We start from the raw sequence: 20189 nt of genomic DNA on the forward strand, positions 1-20189 counted from the left end.
AGTGACATTCACACTGTTGACACCAAAGCCTTTGATCTTTCCTGCCACAACACAGATTTGTAATATTTTACTGTTTGCTAATAATATAAAAGCTGTTGCTTAATTCTCTAACATTGTTGATTTTTAGGGTCTACTTGTCACACACTGAGATTCAGACATCGCTGTATCAGGTTATGCAAACAAACTTTTTATTATCGGTTTATAACATATATCAATTGAGTCAGTGAAGGACATGCTTTCCTTCTCTAAAGCTTTGTAGGATTTCACAAACCCAAACAAAGTTTTAGTAGAAGTACAGTAGATGGTTTTGAGGATTGTATGCTGAACCACAATGACTAAAATAAAAATTGCTCTACCTGTTCTACAAGAACTACCCCTGCAAGCCAATGGGGACAGTGAAACTAAAGGGAAACTTTCAGAACAGGAGTGGACAGATAGGGTTTCTCAAACAAAACTTCTTCGGATACGTGTGTGTGTGTAAGCACACACATATATCTGCATATAGATATAAATGGATAGATATACAGAATAAAAAATTATATTTCTTCACAAACCAGAACTGCAACCCAGACGAAGTAGTCCATACCCTTCCCTGAAAAGCCATATTTGTACTATGTGGATGGTGCATTAGGAAATCGGTGGAAATGCTGTTCAGAGATGAGACCGTCTCCTGTTTCCTGCCACACATCAGGTGACAGCTACTATAAAACCTTTTAATATCCGGTAACCAAGTAAATCACCATCTAAACTCAAGGGCCACAAAGTTGTTCTAGTCACAGATGAATCAAAGAAAGATTGCGTATCAAGCAATATTACATTTTTAAGTTGAAGTTAAGGATCTTGCACAATAAAGACACATGGACAGAGTAAACTGCTAGCAAACTCTTGTCTCTAGAATGTAAAATTGAAAACAGAAACGCATACACTCTTCTCATATTATGACTATATCTAGCAAAAGGGTTATATGCTTGGCACGCCAAGACAAAGTACAAAGATCCAAGTGCCAAAAAGAAAGGCAGTGCTCTGTTTTAGCTGTTCCACCTGAATTAATACCTAAAGGTCAAAATTATGCATTAAGATGTTGTAGGGTACATGAACACTGGGACCATTTGTAGAGTAGGCATTAACACATTGAAATGCTCTTTTACATTTTGACTAAATCTTCTAATGCTGTTCAGTATTTTACACTATTACCTCACTGGTCGCAATTACTGTTATGACGGTATATGATGATGCAACATTACAAAGAATCAGACTGCATCATTAATGAACAGATTTGGATTGGTCTCCCTAAATAGAATTGACACCATGGTAAGAAAGGCTTCAGTATGAGTTCTGTTTTTTGACCTCTGGCAGCACCATTGTAAGAGGACAAAAGCCAGAAAAAAAAGCTAATCTTGCACAATAATGACTGTAGGAACTATTTTCAGCTCTTCCCATAAAACCTCAGTCCTTAAAGTGTTAGTCTGATATGACTCAATGTTTAAACTTGAACTGCAGTATGAAAAGTGTTAAGAATTGCATAAAAGTAACAAGTTGTAGGCATCAGGCTCTAACAACTTGTCTGTCACTGACACCCCAAGATGATTTTGCTATGCAACACACACATAATTAACTGAAAAATTTAAATCTGGCTTTTAGCACTACATATTAAATGGAATATGTTCTATGACTAGGCATTGTAACCAGCCAGTCTGCGTGTACAATGTACATAATATAAATTCAAGTCATGACTAACTGACTTGTTCCTGACCACCATCAAACTATTGGGCGAGTCCTAACACCACACCTCTTGGCTGGATCACTCTCCATGAACTAAAATTTATTCTGCTGTGCTACGGCCTCTGACGGACAAATGTGTAAGTTCTATGGGTACTAGCCCACAGAGTCACAAGAACCCATTGGCAAAGGTTGCCCTTGTCTCCTATCCCAGGCCAGACAGTCATAGAAAGCATTTCCCATCTGATAATCTGTACCAGAAAATAATTCTTGCACTCGCAGTCTTTCTGCTGGCAGTTCATGACAGTCCATTTGTAAAAGTTGATAGCTTCATTATCATTCCTTTCAGCTAGCATTACACTTTCCTCACCTCTGATGTCTCAGGTGAGAACGCCTACTGTGTCTTATACCAGTCACTATTATACCTGTGTTCAGATGTGAAGAATGCTCAGATTAACGCTCACTTGCTCATCTGACACACAAAACACTATCCTTCAATGACAGTCAATCCTAGTTCTGCTGTCCTATACATATAAAAGGATAAACTATTTTTATTGGCCAACTGATTGTCCTTGCTATCCCTATTAACTCTTCAGTTCACCCCATTCCTCCCCAGTGATGTACAGTGCCCTCTCATGATTATTATATATATAAACAGAGAATTGTAAGTAATTACGCACAAGTGCTGCTGTCTCCCCCTAATGAAGCAACTTGTATGGAATCCTGTGCCCTACCAGTCAGAAACCATCCACATTCTGATGCCTCAGCAAAACAAATTTACACTTTTACTTCCTACAGTACCCATCAGAACATGGGGGGCTATGGCTTCTGTATTTTTATTTTAACACCTAAAAATGACATCAATCTATGCATTCTTATAGCACAACATACTATAGCAAACATTCTACTTTCCCATGAACATCTACATTATTTTCTTTTCATTTTTCCTAGAGGTGATATTTAAAGCATTGCAAGTTAATTATAGATTTAAGCAATGATAAAGCTAATAAACCAATTGCATGTTTACCACAACAAAATTCAAAAAATAATGTTACTTTCTATATCGCCTCAATCTTCTCTCTCTCTCTCATACACACAAACTCTGTAAAGGGCATAGAGATAAGCAGCAAATATTTGTGGTTTTATACCTCCCGAGTTCCTGACCAAGGCTGAAGTGGTCCTCAAGGGCAGTTTCTCTGTGTGATCCATCGACCCAGTATTCCATTCCTGCAGCAGACCTAGAAGCAGGCATGGCTGTGCTGCAAAGGAGAAAGGAAAAGTGATGAAATGGATACAAAATCAATAACTATACATTTTAGCAACACAGAAAAATGTCACATCTCTGCTAGTGATGTACAGCTCTGGGGACTTGAAACCTGCCAAGTTACTCCCCTGCAGTGTCTCCTTTAGTATGCCTTTCTTAATAAATAATGCACACGAAAATGAATAAATAACCTATCTTCTCAAGAACATCGTTGAGAGGAATATTCAGCTACCGTGGCTGCATTTCGTGACATAATCTTCCTGACAAGCTGCCAGAAAGCATTTCATTGTGCTGTTTCTATATAGTTTGCTCCTGCACTCTTCCCCATATTTCAGATTTCTTCACGTTAGATCTTTCACATGCCCAATACCACATCAGTTCCAGTGATCACTGTTTTTCCAGTGACAGGGCAGATTATCAAATTTGCAACCTTCGTAACATCACCCCACCCCACGTACACTTTCTCCTGTCGTTTTCAACTTTCACCACCCTTTAATTAACTAAAATCAAAAACGATTACTTTTAAAGATTTAATCCCACCCGGTTTATCGGAAAACCAGTTTGTTATTCCTTTAGGTTGTCGCGTCTTTAACAAGTAGATCAGTTGTGTGCTATTAACCTTCTTTTCCACACTAACCTCCAGGCAAAGAAAATAACTTTAATACCTTTCAGCGGCATCCTTTCTGGTTTCAAAGGATGTTCTTAGCTCTTGGTGCATGCAGGATTTTGCCGTTCTCTCTTAGCTATTAAAAGAGTATTGCAAACTACGACCTCTTTTATCAAACCTTGCAGTCCGCGAAGACCCTGGTTCGATGCCTGCAGTTAAGAACTACTGCTAGCTAAAGTCTTATTACCAGTGTTACAAATAAGCTGCATATTCTTCTTAGTGAGCGACCTCTTCTGGGCATTCGCCCAATTGCAGCTGCTGGTTTTGATTTTTAAGTTTAACAAATGCATTTACATGTTAGAACTTTTTACTCTTGAGTGGGATCTAGGGTTACCACCTGTCCCACTTTGCGAGGGACAGTCCCTCTTTGGGCAGTTGTGTCCTGACAAAAAATCTTAAAAATGGCAAATGTCCTGAGATTTTAGGACAAAATTATTTCCTATATTTTATGTAATAGTTGCATAAAACAGTTATTCTGCATCTAAAATACCTAAATGTTATAAGAAATAGAATACGCAACTAAAATGCTACAAGAATAAGCATTTATTTAGGCAAAAAAGTTAAGTTCCATCCTTTGTACTGACCGTGGGTATGTGTCGGCCTGTAAAATCTGATGTTTGTACCGAAAATGTCCCACTTTGGCCATTTGAAAAGGTGGCAACGCTAGTGGGATCACACACCCCTTCTCCCTTCCCTGCTAATAAGGAAGGGCAGTCATTACAAGGCGAAGGGTAGCTGACGTGTTTTAACATAGAAATCTTAATTATTGAATTTTTGAAGTGTGATTATCTCTGTGTGCTGTCATAGTGAAATAATACTGTTATTTAGGAAGAAAGTGTATTTTATTTGCCTCATTTTTATTTTGTTGGACAAAATAAGAAAAACTTGAACAAAGAGACATTTTGACAAAATAGTCGCAGCCAAGCATTTTGAGGAATGAAGGTCAGCAGGACTAAGACAGAATATGTGTGTGTGAATAAGAGGGAGGATAGAGGAATGGTGAGGATGCAAGGAGTAGAGGTGGCGAAGGTGGATGAGTTTAAATACTTGGGATCAATAGTTCAGAGTAATGGTGAGTGTGGAAGAGAGGTGAAGAAGAGCGTACAGGCAGGATAGAGTGGGTGAAGAAAAGTGTCAGGAGGGATTTGTGACAGACGAGCACCAGTAAGAGTGAAAGGGAAGGTCTACAAGAGGGTAGTGAGACCAGCTATGTTATATGGGTTGGCAACAGTGGCACTGACAAAAAGGCAGTAGTTAGAGCTGGATGTGGCAGAGTTAAAGATGCTAAGATTTGCACTGGGTGTGGCGAGGGTGGACAGTATTAGGAATAAGTATATTAGAGAGTCAGCCCAGGTTGGAAGGTTTGGAGACAAAGCCAGAGAGGCAAGATTATGTTGGTTTGGACGTGTGCTGAGGAAGGATGCTGAGTATATTGGGAAAAAGATGCTAAGGATGAAGCTACCAGGTAACAGGAAAAGAGGAAGGCCTAAGATAAGATTTTTGATGTGGCGAGAGAGGACATGCAGGTGGTTGGTGTGACAGAGCAAGATGCAGAGGACTGGAAGAAATGGAAACGGATGATCTGCAGGTGGTTGGTGTGACAGAGCAAGATGCAGAGGACTGGAAGAAATGGAAACGGATGATCCGCTGTGGCAACCCCTAACGAGAACAGCCAAAAGAAGAAGATGATGAGCCACAGCCAAGCATTTTATTTAAGTCAACTAAATTATTTTGCAATGAACAGCACTGTGACTTGCACAGGAGACTAGACTTGGAAAGGATACCTCTTTAAACACAGACCCCTTTCACACGGTCTCCATTTTATGGTGTCTGACCTTTTACTCAAAGGGAACCTCTGCTTGTGAAAGGGTGGGGACTTAAGGCCCAAGTCATCTGCTCACAGATGGCCAAGGAGAAGCAGTCATTTATGTAAAAGAAAGAGACAAGCTGTGGGAAGGATTTATCAAAGCCCAGCCTTCAAAATGTAAAACTCTTGTGCCTTCCATACCTAACCTTCCCAGAATGACACTTCACCTGTCCCTCCAAACACATCTCAGAACAATGCCTTCATTCTGCTCAGCTGGTATTAATCGGTAATTCTATGTCTCTCAACTGATAATGGACTTCAGTCTGTAACTCTGGCCATCTAATATTAATCTCGATGTGGGATAACCAGATCTCCCTGTTTGCTTATTACTTCAATGTAAACTATTTAACAGATTCGTTATCCATTCCTTGCTATAAGGACCTTAGTATTTCTTGCTTTCTCTGGATTGTGTGACCTCCCAATATGACTGCCTTACTCTTTACTGGATTAGTGGATGAACAGCCATGTTATTCCCAATTGCATCTTGACAAATAAACCATTCTTATCCTGTTCATACATGTAATCTAAAAAATACTTTTTGATTTTTAAAAACACTGAAAGATGGTGTCTAGTTTTACTTGTTAAAAATCAGTCTGTGGTACACAAACGTCCGCCATTTCACATTGGTAAGGAATAGTTTCCTGTGCTTGTCCTTGCATTTTTTGTCACTTTTGGTGCTTAAAAATGAGTAGGACTGAAACTTAGACTACAGAGAATCCCAGAAGCAGCACTTACCACAGTCAGGACATGCACAAAATCAAAGGTTGAATCAGCTGACCAGACTGAGTCTTGTCTTACTTTGTGGTTTCTTAGTGCTCTAAGTAAAACTGTACAATTCAGAAGAATTTCTGAATAGATTTTACAATATATTAACAATGCTCCCTTCAAGTTTAATTATCAGAAATTTGCCAAAGTATGTGTTAAACATAAATCCCAACCTCTTAGAGCAAGAAATCTGGACAAAACCATAAATAATGGGGATAAAGCCCAAATATAGGGAGAATTTTTTTAAAAAATATGACTCTTACAAACTTCGAAACTTGATAGAATAAAAAGGTTTTGCATAAGCATGGATTTTCTGAAGGATATAAAGTCTGAAAGGCAAATGTTTGTCTTTATTTTTCTGACTTCAATCCTCAATGATTTGCCAAAAAAACATATTTTTGGGGGGCAAACTGACCAAATCTATGAGGCAAAAATCTGGACATTCTGTGAAAATCTGAACAGTTGAGAGGTACAAGCCCAATGTTAGTAGGGCTTTGTGTAAAAAAAATAAATAAAAGCATTGTTCCTTTGACTTCCTATCAGAAGTATGAACAGTCTTATCTTTGCCCACCTATAGCCCAAGCATGGGTGGGGACTGTGTCTACCACTCCCTTTATACTTGCATATATTATCTCTAAGATCAATAATTTGGAGTAGGGGGATTAAGTATAGTATATGTTCCCCCAAATTTGCACGTTAGTTTCCCTATTATAAGGACTGTAATTTTGAGCCTTTGAGTTTCAAAAAATACCCTAATCCTTCTGCTACCTGGACGCACACACTTTTTTTATGAAGCTGATAATCTGATTTTGAACTTTCTATGGGGGCAAATTCTCCTACTGTTTTTTATCTTCAAGATCATTTAAACTTTGGTATATCTCCAAGTCTTGTGCAAGAGAACTTTGAGTGGAATTCTGTGTATATTTCTAAAGAATCACCAGTGTTTTGTAAAAAGTTGCTTGAGTTTTCCCTACATTGTGCATACTATTCCATCTCACAAAATCTGCAGAGCTATTACTGGAAATATTTTTTGCTAACCAGTGTTATCTCTCAGGGTTTTAAAAGATTTTGAATGTTGCAGTGTTGCTATGGATTATGAACGCTGGTTCAAATCCCTTATCCCTCTCTTGCTGAGGCTGATTTTTTAGGCATTAAAGATGGAAGGAAACTGGGAAGATGTGTTCCTAGGTGATGTCATCAAGACTGGAAAGTACGTCTATGATAAGAAATGATATTCATAAAAGTTCATGGCTGCTAGAGCTTTGTTTTTATTAGCATGATTACCGGTCAGTTGGTAATGAACAACTGAGCTCCTCAGTGATTAAACTTAAACATTTTGTGCAATATATTAACGTATTGCTACAAAGCTGCTTATCATGGAGGCATATTTCATAGTGAAATTGGCTACAACTATTGTTATGGTTTGAGTTCTGGCTTAAGGTACATTCTTCATTACATAACATTGTAGCTAGAAACAGAAATCTTGCCATGTTTAGGGCTTCAGTTAGTGAGATCTTGGTCTTACAGCAGAGTTGTGGCTCTGCCTGTCCCAGGAGGATTCTCTAAGAACAGCAGCAAACAAAGCCAGCACAGAGAATAGTATAGTGAAGCAACATTTAATGACAATTGGCAAATTCTACTGTTTTTGACAGAAGGGTCCTGTGTGTGGTGCTGTTTTGATAATGGGGAAATCATCATAAGATACTGATACAGAGGTGTAAACTTGAGGTAGAGGTCACACATCATAAGATGCTGATGCACAGGTGTGAACATGAGGCAGAGGTCACACATCATAAGATGCTGATGCACATGTGTGAACATGAGGCAGAGGTCACACATCATCATCATAAGATGCTGATGCACATGTATCAACATGAGGCAGAGGTCACACATCATCATAAAATGCTGATGCACAGGTGTGAACATGAGGCAGAGGTTACACATCATAAGATGCTGATGCACAGGTGTGAACATGAGGCAGAGGTCCCACATCATCATCATAAGATGCTGATGCACAGGTATCAACATGAGGCAGAGGTCACACATCATCATAAGATGCTGATGCACAGGTATCAACATGAGGCAGAGGTCACACATCATCATAAGATGCTGATGCACAGGTGTGAACATGAGGCAGAGGTCACACATCATCATCATAAGATGCTGATGCACAGGTATCAACATGAGGCAGAGGTCACAAATCATCGTAAGATGCTGATGCCCAGGTGTGAACATGAGGCAGAGGTCACACATCATCATAGGATGCTGATGCACAGGTGTGAACATGAGGCAGAGGTCACACATCATAAGATGCTGATGCACAGACATGAGGCAGAGGTCACGCATCATAAGATGCTGATGCACAGGTGTGAACATGAGGCAGAGGTCACACATACTAGCATGATAGAAGGCAGATTGCAGTGCTCTCTGAGATAATCAGCAGTGAAGGTGAAGCTTTTAATAGGGTACTAGAAGAAAGCATGGTCTGAGAGCCAGTCTGGCCTTCGCTAGAATCAGATATGAGCAGTGGCACCAGAAATGGTGTTGTCATGTGCTGAGACACAGTGGAGTTTGGATGGAACACATGAAGGCCTCTGGCCTGAAATATTTAAGAATATACATATTAAGGTGACTTTTGATCATAATGGATGCTGTACCAATATTGGGTTACTTCCTCTTCACCAGGGAGGAATGTGGTGTGTATTAATAGTTTAAATACTGAACCAGTGTAATGTAGCAATGCAGTTATTAGCATTGCTACCTCACAACTCCTGGTTACTTCAGTTTGGTTCTCACCTAGGGTGCCTTCTGTTTGTTGTCTGCATGTCCTGTCTGTGTCCATGTGACATTTCACAGGGTACTCCTGTTCTCTACCATGTTCCAAACAGACACTACAGGTGAAGTGTTAATCCTCCAAATTACCCACAGTCATGAATGCCATGTGTGAGTTTGAGTGTTTGTATGCATCATATGATTAGTTGGTACCCCCATCCAGGATAAGCTTCTATTCTTTGTGTTGGGGTAGACTCTGGTTCTCTTGTGACCTTGCACTGGATTAAACAGGTAATTAGCAAATTAAGTACTGTGCCTGATAAAGGATTTATAGTATAGGAACGTACTGGCATATGTGAGATTTCCTTGGGTGAATTCTTCACCTCTATTGCTCTATTAGGTGAAGAGGCATATGAATTAAGATTTAAGACTGAGTTTACCTAAGCAATGTTGCCAGAAGTGGCAGGTACCAAATCAAATGCAATAAGGTAGCTTGTTTCAGAGCTCTTCCAGTTTCATATCTACTGGTAAAGTAAATTACTTTAAGGAACGTAGGAACTGATGTTGACCATTTCATTATACCTACAAAGCCATGTCTGACCCAGAGCTGCTAGATATGCTACACCTAAAGAAATCCCAATCCCTCCATGCCACATGCTCCAGGGACCTAAACCTCATTACCACAATAAACAGAATGTGCTGGAGGGACAGGTTCCTAACCCAGAAACTTCCCATACTCTGGAACAAACTTTCCATTTACGTTAAGCAGAGCACTTCACTGGCCCTCTTTAAGAGAAATCTTGAGTGGATGGGCAATAGGAAATTCACCTTGGGGATCACTTCAGTGGCCTTGCTTGTCAGGGGCACTGGGAAATAACTTTGGACAGCATGATGCCAGGGAATCTTCAGGCTTATATAGGCTCTAGGGCCATTAGCCTAGTACACACATATGAACCTATGGCTTAACTGAAAGTTCAAGATACTTTGAGAATGTGGATGGATGATTCACAGTCAAACTTTAACTCCACCATTTCCAACTCTTTTCCTTCTCAAAGGTGTCTATCAAGGCCTCAAGGCTCCATACTTTCTCCTCCCCTATTCTCAGTCTAGATAAATAAACTTCCCTTTCATCAACCTCACATTCCTCATTGGCTCAAGAATAAAAATATTTTACTGTACTTCACAATAAAACTAAAACTGCGCTATTCAGCACCAAACAAATACTTGCAAGATCTACAAAATCCTTAATTAATGATAACAATAACTCTGCCTTAAAACAAAAGTAGACATGAAAAAGATCAGCTTCCTCCTTTTCTGGACCCAAAAAATTATCCTCCTTTCTATCCTATGCATCCAGATCAGCCTTTGGAAAAAGAATGTTCTCTCAACTGGAATTTGGCCTCCCTCTGGTTTCAGCAGAAGCCCTAGTTAAAAAATCATCTATCCCACAAACCATCTCCAACATTGCAGGTTCATTATAAACTCACGCAGATATGGACACCACTGCATTACTTTAAATACAAGCTAAATGGCTGCCTGTTACCTTCGCCTAGATTTTCAGTTATTCACACTCCTTCGTGAACGCATTCTCTCACTTTTAATGTTTAATAAGGCCAGCACCCACATACAGCCTTAAGATCCTCAACCATTCCAGTCCTCTGTTATCCCCTCAATCCAAATTGCATACCTACAACCAGTCCTCTGTTCTTTGACCTAAACTGTGAGAATCCCTTCTTCCTCATCATAAGGACACCTCCTCCTTTCCAAAATGTCACAAATTTGTTAAAGAAAATGTAGTTATCAAATCTAAATGTGCATGCTATTCAGCAGGACACACGACATAATCCTTTCTCCTTTCGTCTTTCACTTATCCTCTCTTGTCCCTTATGCTCTCTACTCAAAATTCCTTTCTTTTCTCTGACACTCATGTCCAGCGTCTCTCACTTTTCAACAAACATCATGTTTACCAAGCCTTTGCATATACTGTAAATGTTTTCCATTTGTATTCTTGACGTATTTGGTTTTTTAAACACAGATTGTATATGTACCTTCAATGTATTCATTTAACAGCATTTGTATACTAACCATGGACTGAGACTGAACATGGTCAAAACTGACCAGTGCTCTACCCTGGAAAACAAATTCAAATAAAATTTAAATATGAAGGACAAACAGCATGAATACTGGTCTAGCATGTACAAAAAACACTGAAAACACATTTCATTGAAAACTCATTTTGTAGAATCAGAATTTGCAGAGATCCATGCATACAACAACTATACCTTTAAAGCTTCTTTTACATGAGGCAAACCCCTCTGCATGCTGCCTCATACTACCTTAACTTAAATATAAGTAGCATCTTCCCCTCAGTCCAAGGATGTAGCTAGGCAGACTCAGTGTGCTGAAATTAGTACATTTTTTTTCTGAGCATCTCTTGGAAATGTCAACACTCAAAAAAGCACAGAATGTTTAGACTGTATAAATAAACATTTGCAGTATACAGGTATACAAAGAATTCCTGTGCAAAAGGAATACACCTCTGAAACTAGCTTTTTATGGACATAAATGGTAACAGTTAAAATAATGCACCTTTTCCTATATATCTGGGGGTAGCATTTTCAGGGTTGAGTATGTTTTTAATGTGATAGGTGGGAAGTGGGAGCAACAACCTTAGGTTTGAGTACAAAATGTAAATTGCTGGCTACACCCCTGCCTCAAGTCTAGAAGTCTGCCTTTGTCAGACCTGTTCCCAAAGATCCAAAAGCCTCCTCCACCAGCCACTACTGGCCCATTATCTTGTTTCCAACCCTTGGCAAAACACTTCAAAATCTAATTTGCAACCTACTTAACTCATATCTGAAAATAATATATAATTTTCTGTCCAACAAACAACAAGGCTTCTGGGCAGGAAGGGGTACTTTGACTGTACTCTGGACTCTACCCAACAACTTACTCATCATCATGGATAAAGGAAATCTCACCAGTGCTGTTTTTAGTGACTTGACCAGAGTTTATATGGTGAAACACGAAATATTACTAGCCCACCTGCTAGATATTATCACCACTGAAGTCGCACAGTGATTCAAAGACATCCTGGCTAACAAAACCTTTATTGTAAAACTAGGCTCATCTCTATCCCATATTACCTATACTCATTCAGGTGTATCACAGGGATCGGTACTTGCCCCAATACTCTCTTCCATTTTTTATAAATAAATTACCCCCTAACCTACCTCAGTTACAACTTCTCTTATATGCCAATGACCTGGTTTATTTATATTTTAAGTTCAGTACGGCAGGTAATCCACACCCACTAAGCTTCTGGACCTAAACCACTGTCTTCTTTCCAAAAAAAACTTCTCCTTAAACCCCCCACAATAAACAAAGCTATGTTCTTTGCTACTCAGGCAAGACATTTGAAAATTCCCAGCTCCCGCCAATTGTTGACCAGCACGACAACCTTATCAACACCACACTTCATTCAGATACCTAGATATCTGGATGAACCTGAGTGTTAACTTTCAGGAACATATTTAAACTTTTAGATCTAAAATCAACTACTACTATTTATTTCACTATACATATAAATTTTATTTCATCAGCAACTAAGCATCCATTGAGAAAAGTGTTTTGCTTGTACAACTTGAGTATGGCTCACCCTTGTTTACTACCTCCCAACAGCAAAAACACATTAGTACTACAGAACGTATCTAATAAAATATGCTGCTTCATCAACAGTTCCCCTCACCTTACTTTATCCACAAAAAGTGGCTCCAGATCCAACCTAAGTCTGTACTCCCAACTATTCAAATGACTCTACTAAGATGCCTCTTTTTCATTTTTAATGAAACTGATCACTACTACCCCAACTTACAACCTCAGATGTCAGGGTACAGTAGGCTCTACTTTCCCTGCCAAATCTACATAGCTCTGTCTCTAGTTTCTCTACACTTGCTCCAGAACAGTGGCAATCCCTTCTTGCTATCTCACTTGAGTATACTAATGCTAAATTCAGGCTCCAACTCAAACGGTTTGCTACAGTTTAAAATTAAAGCTTTTTTTTCTCCTCCGTTTATAGTTATGGAACATGGATATTAATGAACAGACCTAGCTTGCTCCTTACATTAGGAGTACGTAATGAAAGTAGTTCAAGCAGGAGCACATGGTAGTGACAGAAAAGTGGAAAACAAATGGAACAAAGTGCTAGATCTAGCAAATACACTTGACTTTACTAAAATGCAAGCTCCAGGCTTTCACACAGAATGTGTTCCTTCAGGCAATATAAACAGAATCAAAACCTGTATTCTTAAAAGACTCAATTAAGCAATCACATGATAAAATGAACCAATAAAATATTCTCTGACACACTTACACTTCAATATAAGCTTAATTGAAAACACTCTCATTGAAACCAGGATGCTTATCTGCCTTAAAGTTGTAGATCCATTTGTTCGTCCTTCTTTGTGATAGTTACAATGTCTCCACCCCGTATACTGCAGCTAATATTTTGCAAAACTGCAAATCTAAAGCAATGCAAATCCCCCTCATTTGATTACGTTCATATAGCGCATTTGTTTCCTTGCACCTCCTAATATCAAACATATGTTGATATCCTTCCTTTTAACTTCATATTACTTTTCCCAACATAGATAGCAGAGCAGATTGTATATGATGCTCAGTCGTCTTTGTGAAAATCTGGAGCTTGCATTTCAATAAAGTTGAGTGGAGTTGCTGGATCTACTGCTTTGTTCTGTTGGTTTACATTGAGTACCAGAACTAAGAATGGAGCTTTTCATGAAAATGTGTTTTCAGTGATTTTGTGCTTCAATCTAACTACTATTCAATGAAATGATGGTACTCGTATATTCATCCACACAAACAATAATGCACAGATTTACACACACATACTTCACAATTGATCAAGTAGAAATCTTTTACAATGAATGATATAAAGAATGCTACAAGTGTGGTCATGCAGAGCATATACATTACAACTGATGAAACTGCCTCTTATGAGGAAAGGGTTTATATTAGTTGATACTGTAAAAAAGGAAACACAATGAAATTTTGTTTGGAAAATTGCATTATATTGTGTTTTACCACATACCTAGCTCTTCAAACATTAGTGACTCAAGAATAAGTTGCAAATGTTGCAGCCACTTTCGTAACTGTACACCTTTGATATATGTTTAAGATCAAATGAATGAATACATTTATAAATAATGACACACAAAAGTATCTCAACTCATCCATGTCCGAACCATACAGTACAAATCCCCTCTGCCTTTTCAACTTCTTAGTTCAAGAATCAGAAACAAAAACACAAAATCAGGAATAACTTTTAAATATTTCTCTTATATACTTTTAAAGCTGATAGAATAGCAAGCTTTGGATTATCAAGAGTTTGCTGAACGATACAAAATATGAAACATGCCTGCCATTATATTCTGGCTACAATCTGCAACAATTTTCCAGAAGCCACAAATGTTATAAGGAACAGGCCAAAGTACCTCTGTGTAAGACTTCTGCACAAAGCCAAAAATAAAGGGAAAAAGGGACAAATATTAAGCACTATTTTCTGGATTTGTTAACCACGTAAACCCAAGGGGCAAAGTGTACCTTTTTAGGGGTGACCCAGGAGCAGTGTCTGATTTAGTGACTTCTCAAAGTCACAGTGTAGACAAATAGAGGTGAAAGGATTCAAACCTTGTACCTTTGATTACAGGAAGCAGTTAATTAACATAATTGTCAGGCAACTCCAAATAACTTAAAATGTTAAATGGGCAATAAGTGTTGCATGTGCTTTCTCTGAACAATAACTACAAAACTGTAATAAGAGACAGTAATACTCAGTGATTTACTAGAAAAAAGAAGCTAGTGAGGGGCAGGGTATAAATATGAGACAAAATTAGATTAGCAAAACTGGAGACAGATAAGAAACAGACTACTCTACTCTAATTCACTTAAAGTTAACAGAACAACAGGTTTGCATCAAAATGCATTTTCTGAACATTTGAACAAAAAAAAAAGTATGAAACTCAAATAATAAGAAGTTATGTCTTACCATAACGTTCCATGTTAGTTGTCTTCTTCTCGCCTTCTTTCTTGCTGGATGGGTTCGGAGCCGATCCTTGGCTCCGACTCGGCCTATACTATAGCTCGAGAGCTATTTTTACCGTCTCGAGGCAGCCCTATATCCCACAATACCATGCGCTAACTCCCCAGATCTCAGAAGCTAAGACATAGTATAAATAATAATATTATAATAATAATATTATAATCCTCTTTTACGAGTACAGATTTCCTGCTAGTAACACTAAGGATACAAGGAAAAAACACAACATATTGTATCTCCAGAAATGGAAGGACTCAGAAACCTCGAGTCTATCCAGGCTAGGGGGCAGGAGGGAGGGACGCAAGAAAGAAGGCGAGAAGAAGACAACTAACATGGAACATTATGGTAAGACATAACTTCTTAATGTTAAGTTGTCATTCTCGCCTTCATTCTTGCTGGATGGGACAGCGTCCCTAGCATCTTAGTCCTGGGTGGCTCAATGGAACAGACTCCTGAGTACAGTGGAACCAAAATCAGCTCTATTTCTGGAGGCTAAATCAAGCTTGTAATGGGCAATAAAGGTATGTTTGGATGCCCATGTAGCTGCTGCACAAATGGCATCTAGTGGTAACCTTGCTTGAAACGCCGTTGAAGTTGATAGTGCCCTGGTTGAATGAGCCTTAGGCCTAGAGGGAAGTTGCCTGTGTCTCAACTCATAGACCAAGGTAATAATAGATGTCAGCCATCTGGAAAGAGTAACCTTCGATACCGGAAGCCCTTTCTTACCTGTAGCATAAGAGAGAAAGAGCTGGTCTGACTTTCTGAATTGTTTTGTCCTGTCTAGGTAATACCATAATTGGCGATGAACATCTAATGAATGTAATTTTTGTTCAGCCCTGTTGGTATAGTCTGGGAAAAAGACAGGCAAATCAATGGAGTGGTTTAGATTTGCTTCCGATAACACTTTTGGTAGGAAGGAAGGGTTTGTTCTGAGAGTTACCCTGTCTTTATGAAAAACCAAATAAGGAGGACGGACAGACAAGGCTTGAAGTTCCGATACCCTTCTGGCAGATGTTATAGCTACTAAAAACAGCGTTTTCCAAGAAAGAAGTTTGAGGGAGCAAGAAGCTGCAGGTTCAAAAGGGGGCAGAATTAGTGAGGTTAGAACTAAATTCAAATCCCATTGTGGGGGTGGATCTTTGACTGGAGGTCTGAGCAAAAAGATGCCCTTGAGAAAGGCTTTACAGAGTTTGTGGGACATAATATTTGCTTCTGAGAGTCCAACATGAAAATTAGCAATGGCCGCTAATTGTACCCTGATAGTGGCCGATGATGACCCTGAATGAAAAAGCTCCACCAGAAAGTCAAGAACCTCTCATGAATGGGTGCATGGAAAGGGTCTAAGGACCTAGTTTGTGCCCAGTGTGAAAAACGCTTCCATTTACTCGCATAAGTCTTCCTAGTATTGGACTTATGGGAAGCCAGAATGATATCACGAACAGGAGGAGAAATAAGGGGAAGCCTGGCTATGGCTGGAAGTGGAGCAACCAAGCTGTGAGGTTGATGGAATGTAGAGACTGATGCAGCTTACCCGTGAGGTGGGTCAACAGATCCGGAAGGGGTTCCAGATGCCAAGGCTGATCCAGTAGGTATTTGTGCAGGAACGGGAACCAAACTTGTCGAGGCCAAAACAGGGCAATGAGGATCATTTTGGATCTCAATGCAGTTGCTTTCTGAATTAATTGCAGGATCAATGGAAAGGGAGGAAAGGCATAAAGAAGACCCCGGGGCCAAACGTGAACAAGAGCGTCTCTGGGGGGTTGGCCTGGTAGAGGAAAAAGTGTGAAGAAGTCGAGGCACTTGCTGTTTTGGGGAGTTGCGAAAAGGTCGCAACAAGGCTGGCCCCACTTCTGAAAAATTTCGTCTGCTACCGCTTGATTTAGAGACCACTCGTGAGGCATGAGGATAGTTCTGCTCAATCTGTCTGCTATGACGTTGGACTTTCCGGGGATGTGCATTGCTATCAGAAACCGTTGAGATGAAATCGCCCATTGCCAAAGTCTGAGTGCTTCTCGACAGAGGGGGTAGGACCTTGTTCCGCCCTGCTTGTTTATGTACCACACCACAGACATATTGTCCATTTGAATTGCTATAGTCCCCGTGGGAAGAGAGCTCTGAAGGGCTTGCAATGTCAAAAGCACCGCCCTCATCTCCAGGACATTTATGTGCAGCTGGCATTCTGACTGTTGCCAAGTGCTGTGGACCGTCCTGCCCTGATAATGCCCCCCCCCCACCCGATCAGGGAGGCATCCGTTGTGACAGTGGCAACTGGAGGGGGGAGAACAAAGGGTCTGCCCTGAAAAAGCTGGGGGGAAACCATCCACCAGGAGAGATGTTACTTGCAAGATGGGGTTATCAAAATGTTGTGGGTCATTGGTAGCTGTTGAAAGGACCACTGAGAAAACAGCATCCACTGAAGGAGCCTCATGTGGAAGCGGGCTAATGGAAGTAGAAGAATCGCCACCGCCATGAGGCCCAACACTTTCAATACTAGCTTGACTTGGACTCTGTTGGGCTGAAACAGGGGCTGAACATTCCGCCTTATGTCTGTCACTCTCTGAGGTGGTAATGTTGCAGACATTTCTGTGGTGTTTAATACGGCGCCTATAAAGTTTATACATTGACAAGGCGACAAGGAGGACTTTGCAAAATTTATAGAAATACCCAGACTGTTGCAAAGTTGAATAGTGTAATCCCTGGCCATTATGAGATCCTGTTTGGTGGTAGCAGAAATGAGCCAGTCGTCTAAGTATGGAAACACCTGGAATCCTTTCTGTCTCAGGTGAGCCGTGACCACTGCCAAACATTTGGTGAACACCCGGAGGGCTGTGGTGAGACCAAAGGGCAGGGCCCTGAATTGAAAATGACTGACTCCCAGCCGGAAGCGGAGAAACCTCCTGGAGCGCCTGTGTATCTTTATATGGTAGTACGCGTCCTGGAGGTCTAACAAGTACATCCAGTTGTCTCTGCCCAAAAAGGGTAGAATGGACTGCAGTGTTACCATCCGAAATTTTGTCTTTAGTACAGAGATGTTTAACCTGCTGAGGTCCAATATGGGTCTCCATTCTCCTGTCTTTTCTGGTACCAAAAAGAATCTGGAGTAGATTCCGGATCCTATCTGATCTGCTGGGACTGCCTGGATGACTCTTTTTTTCTAACAGCTTTTTTATTTCTAGCTGAGCCTGACCCCTTTGTGCGGGTGGTATGTCTGGTAGGGGTTTTGGCGGTTGTACCAGAGGGAAAGTGAAAGGGATTTTGTAACCCTCAGATATGATCTTCTGTACCCATGTGTCTTGGGAGAGGGATTGCCAGGCTTCCGGGTACAGAGATAATCTTCCCTCGACTGCCTCCGAAGGCGGACAGTCTGGCAGCTTCTCAGGGATGCTGAAAGGGTTGGTCAGGAAAAGATTCCCTAGAGCCCTGGTTCTGAGGACCCCCTCTGCCCCTGGGGCGGCGTCTGTTATTATTTACCCCTCTGCCTCTAGGGGGAAATTCACCACGTGCTGCAGGCACGACTCCCTGAGGTTTGCGGAACCACATCTTTCCTCCCTTCTGTCCCTTAGGATAAGGTCTAGAAGGCGTGGAAAAACGGACTCCCACGGCAGAGAGAGTCTTACCATCTTGCTCGCATCTGGTGAGGGTATTCTTCACCTGAGGTCTGAACAATTCTGAACCGTCAAAGGAGGTGTTGGTGAAGGACGCCTTGAATGGATCGGCAAAGTTACAGAGTCGCATCCAAGCGTGACGTCTCAACGCAACGCCTGTGCCAGTGGCCCTACTCGCTCCATCGGCTGCATAAGAGATAAGCCGCATGGAGGAGTTAACAATGGAGTTCAGGGTAGCCAGCTGAGAGTTTATTTTGTCCTTAAACCCCGCAGCAGAAGGATCCTGTACCGTTTCACCCAGCTCTTTGAGCAAGTCTCTCTGAAGGCGGGTGAAATGACATAAATAGTTCAGCGATCGCATAGAAAAGGTCGCTGAAGCAAAGGTCCGCTTGCCGTACCTGTCCATGGTCCTGGACTTTTTGTTAGGAAGATGAACAGATACAGAAGGATCAGCCAATTCCTTCTTCGTGGCTGCTGCTACCACCATAGCATCAACTGAAATGCCTTTGGTGAGAAAGGATTTGTCATCTGGTGCAGAAATGAATTTAGAAGGCCTCCTACGGGTAGGTTCCATTGAATCAGGAGCTGCCCATGCCTTTCTAGCCACTACCCCCATTAGTGGGTCGAAAGGGGGAGACACCCAGGAGGTGGAAGGGCGAGATCCAAAGGCGTCAAGGTAAACCGACTCGTCCTCGGAAGGTTTGAGAGTGGACCAATTTCCCCTCTGTCTTAGGATCTCCAGGATGTCTGAAAAGGAGACATCCTCAGAGGGGGATCTGGGGGAACCTTCCGACTCATCCAAGTCGGTGTCCGATATGACAGACTCGGGGGAGTCTATGTGCTTCCTCTTGCACTTTCTTTTCCTAGGGGGTTCCCCTGAAACTTCAGGGGAGCCCTCGGAAGAGGAGGAGACACCCAAGGTGGGTACCCTACACTTTGGATCTCTGCTGTCAGGTGTAGGAGGATGGCCAGAGGCTGTAACAGGCACTACAGAGGAAGGAGCCGCAGAACTTAACCTTGGAGTGGACACTGGGTCCAGCACACTCCTCATCACCTCGAAGGCTCCCCCATCAGATACCAAAGGTAGCCCCGGCTCCGAAGAGACCGGAACCGCCCCCAGAACCGACAGAGAAGGCTCCAAGAATGATGTTGGGGCTGAACTAACCAGAGCCGAAGCTCTGAGAGGGAGAGCGGGGTCGGACAAGGGTCCAATGCCACTCGCCCCCTTGGAGCCGACAATGGAGTCTCGGCGCCCGGACCTCTCCACGGATGGAACCAATGAAGAGGTCGGAGCCGACGACACCGGAGCCGAAGGAGGAAGTATCGGCTCCGACGTGGGCAAGGTCACGGTTCTGACAAACTCCGGCTCCGAACTTGAGAGATGAGTCGGAGGAGGAATGGATAGCTGTATCGAA

General features: G+C 41.2%; 1 protein-coding gene across 1 annotated transcript in view; it reads right to left on the minus strand.

Moving 5' to 3' along the window:
• LOC122787353 (calcium/calmodulin-dependent protein kinase type IV-like) overlaps nucleotides 1-3796 on the minus strand; it is a 632731-nt gene extending 628935 nt beyond the window's left edge. Inside the window, exons 1-2 of the mRNA XM_044054009.1 lie at nucleotides 3649-3796; nucleotides 2868-2978 (exon numbers count right to left, since the gene is read on the minus strand). Coding sequence (XP_043909944.1) covers nucleotides 2868-2978; nucleotides 3649-3701 — 164 coding nt within the window. The 5' untranslated portion in view covers nucleotides 3702-3796. The remainder of the gene's footprint in view (nucleotides 1-2867; nucleotides 2979-3648) is intronic.
• Between the last annotated feature and the right edge of the window lie 16393 nt (nucleotides 3797-20189).

This window comes from Protopterus annectens, chromosome 13.part0 (genome assembly GCF_019279795.1).
Source record: "Protopterus annectens isolate FY-2018-M chromosome 13.part0, PAN1.0, whole genome shotgun sequence".
Classification (NCBI taxonomy): Eukaryota; Metazoa; Chordata; order Ceratodontiformes; family Protopteridae; genus Protopterus; species Protopterus annectens.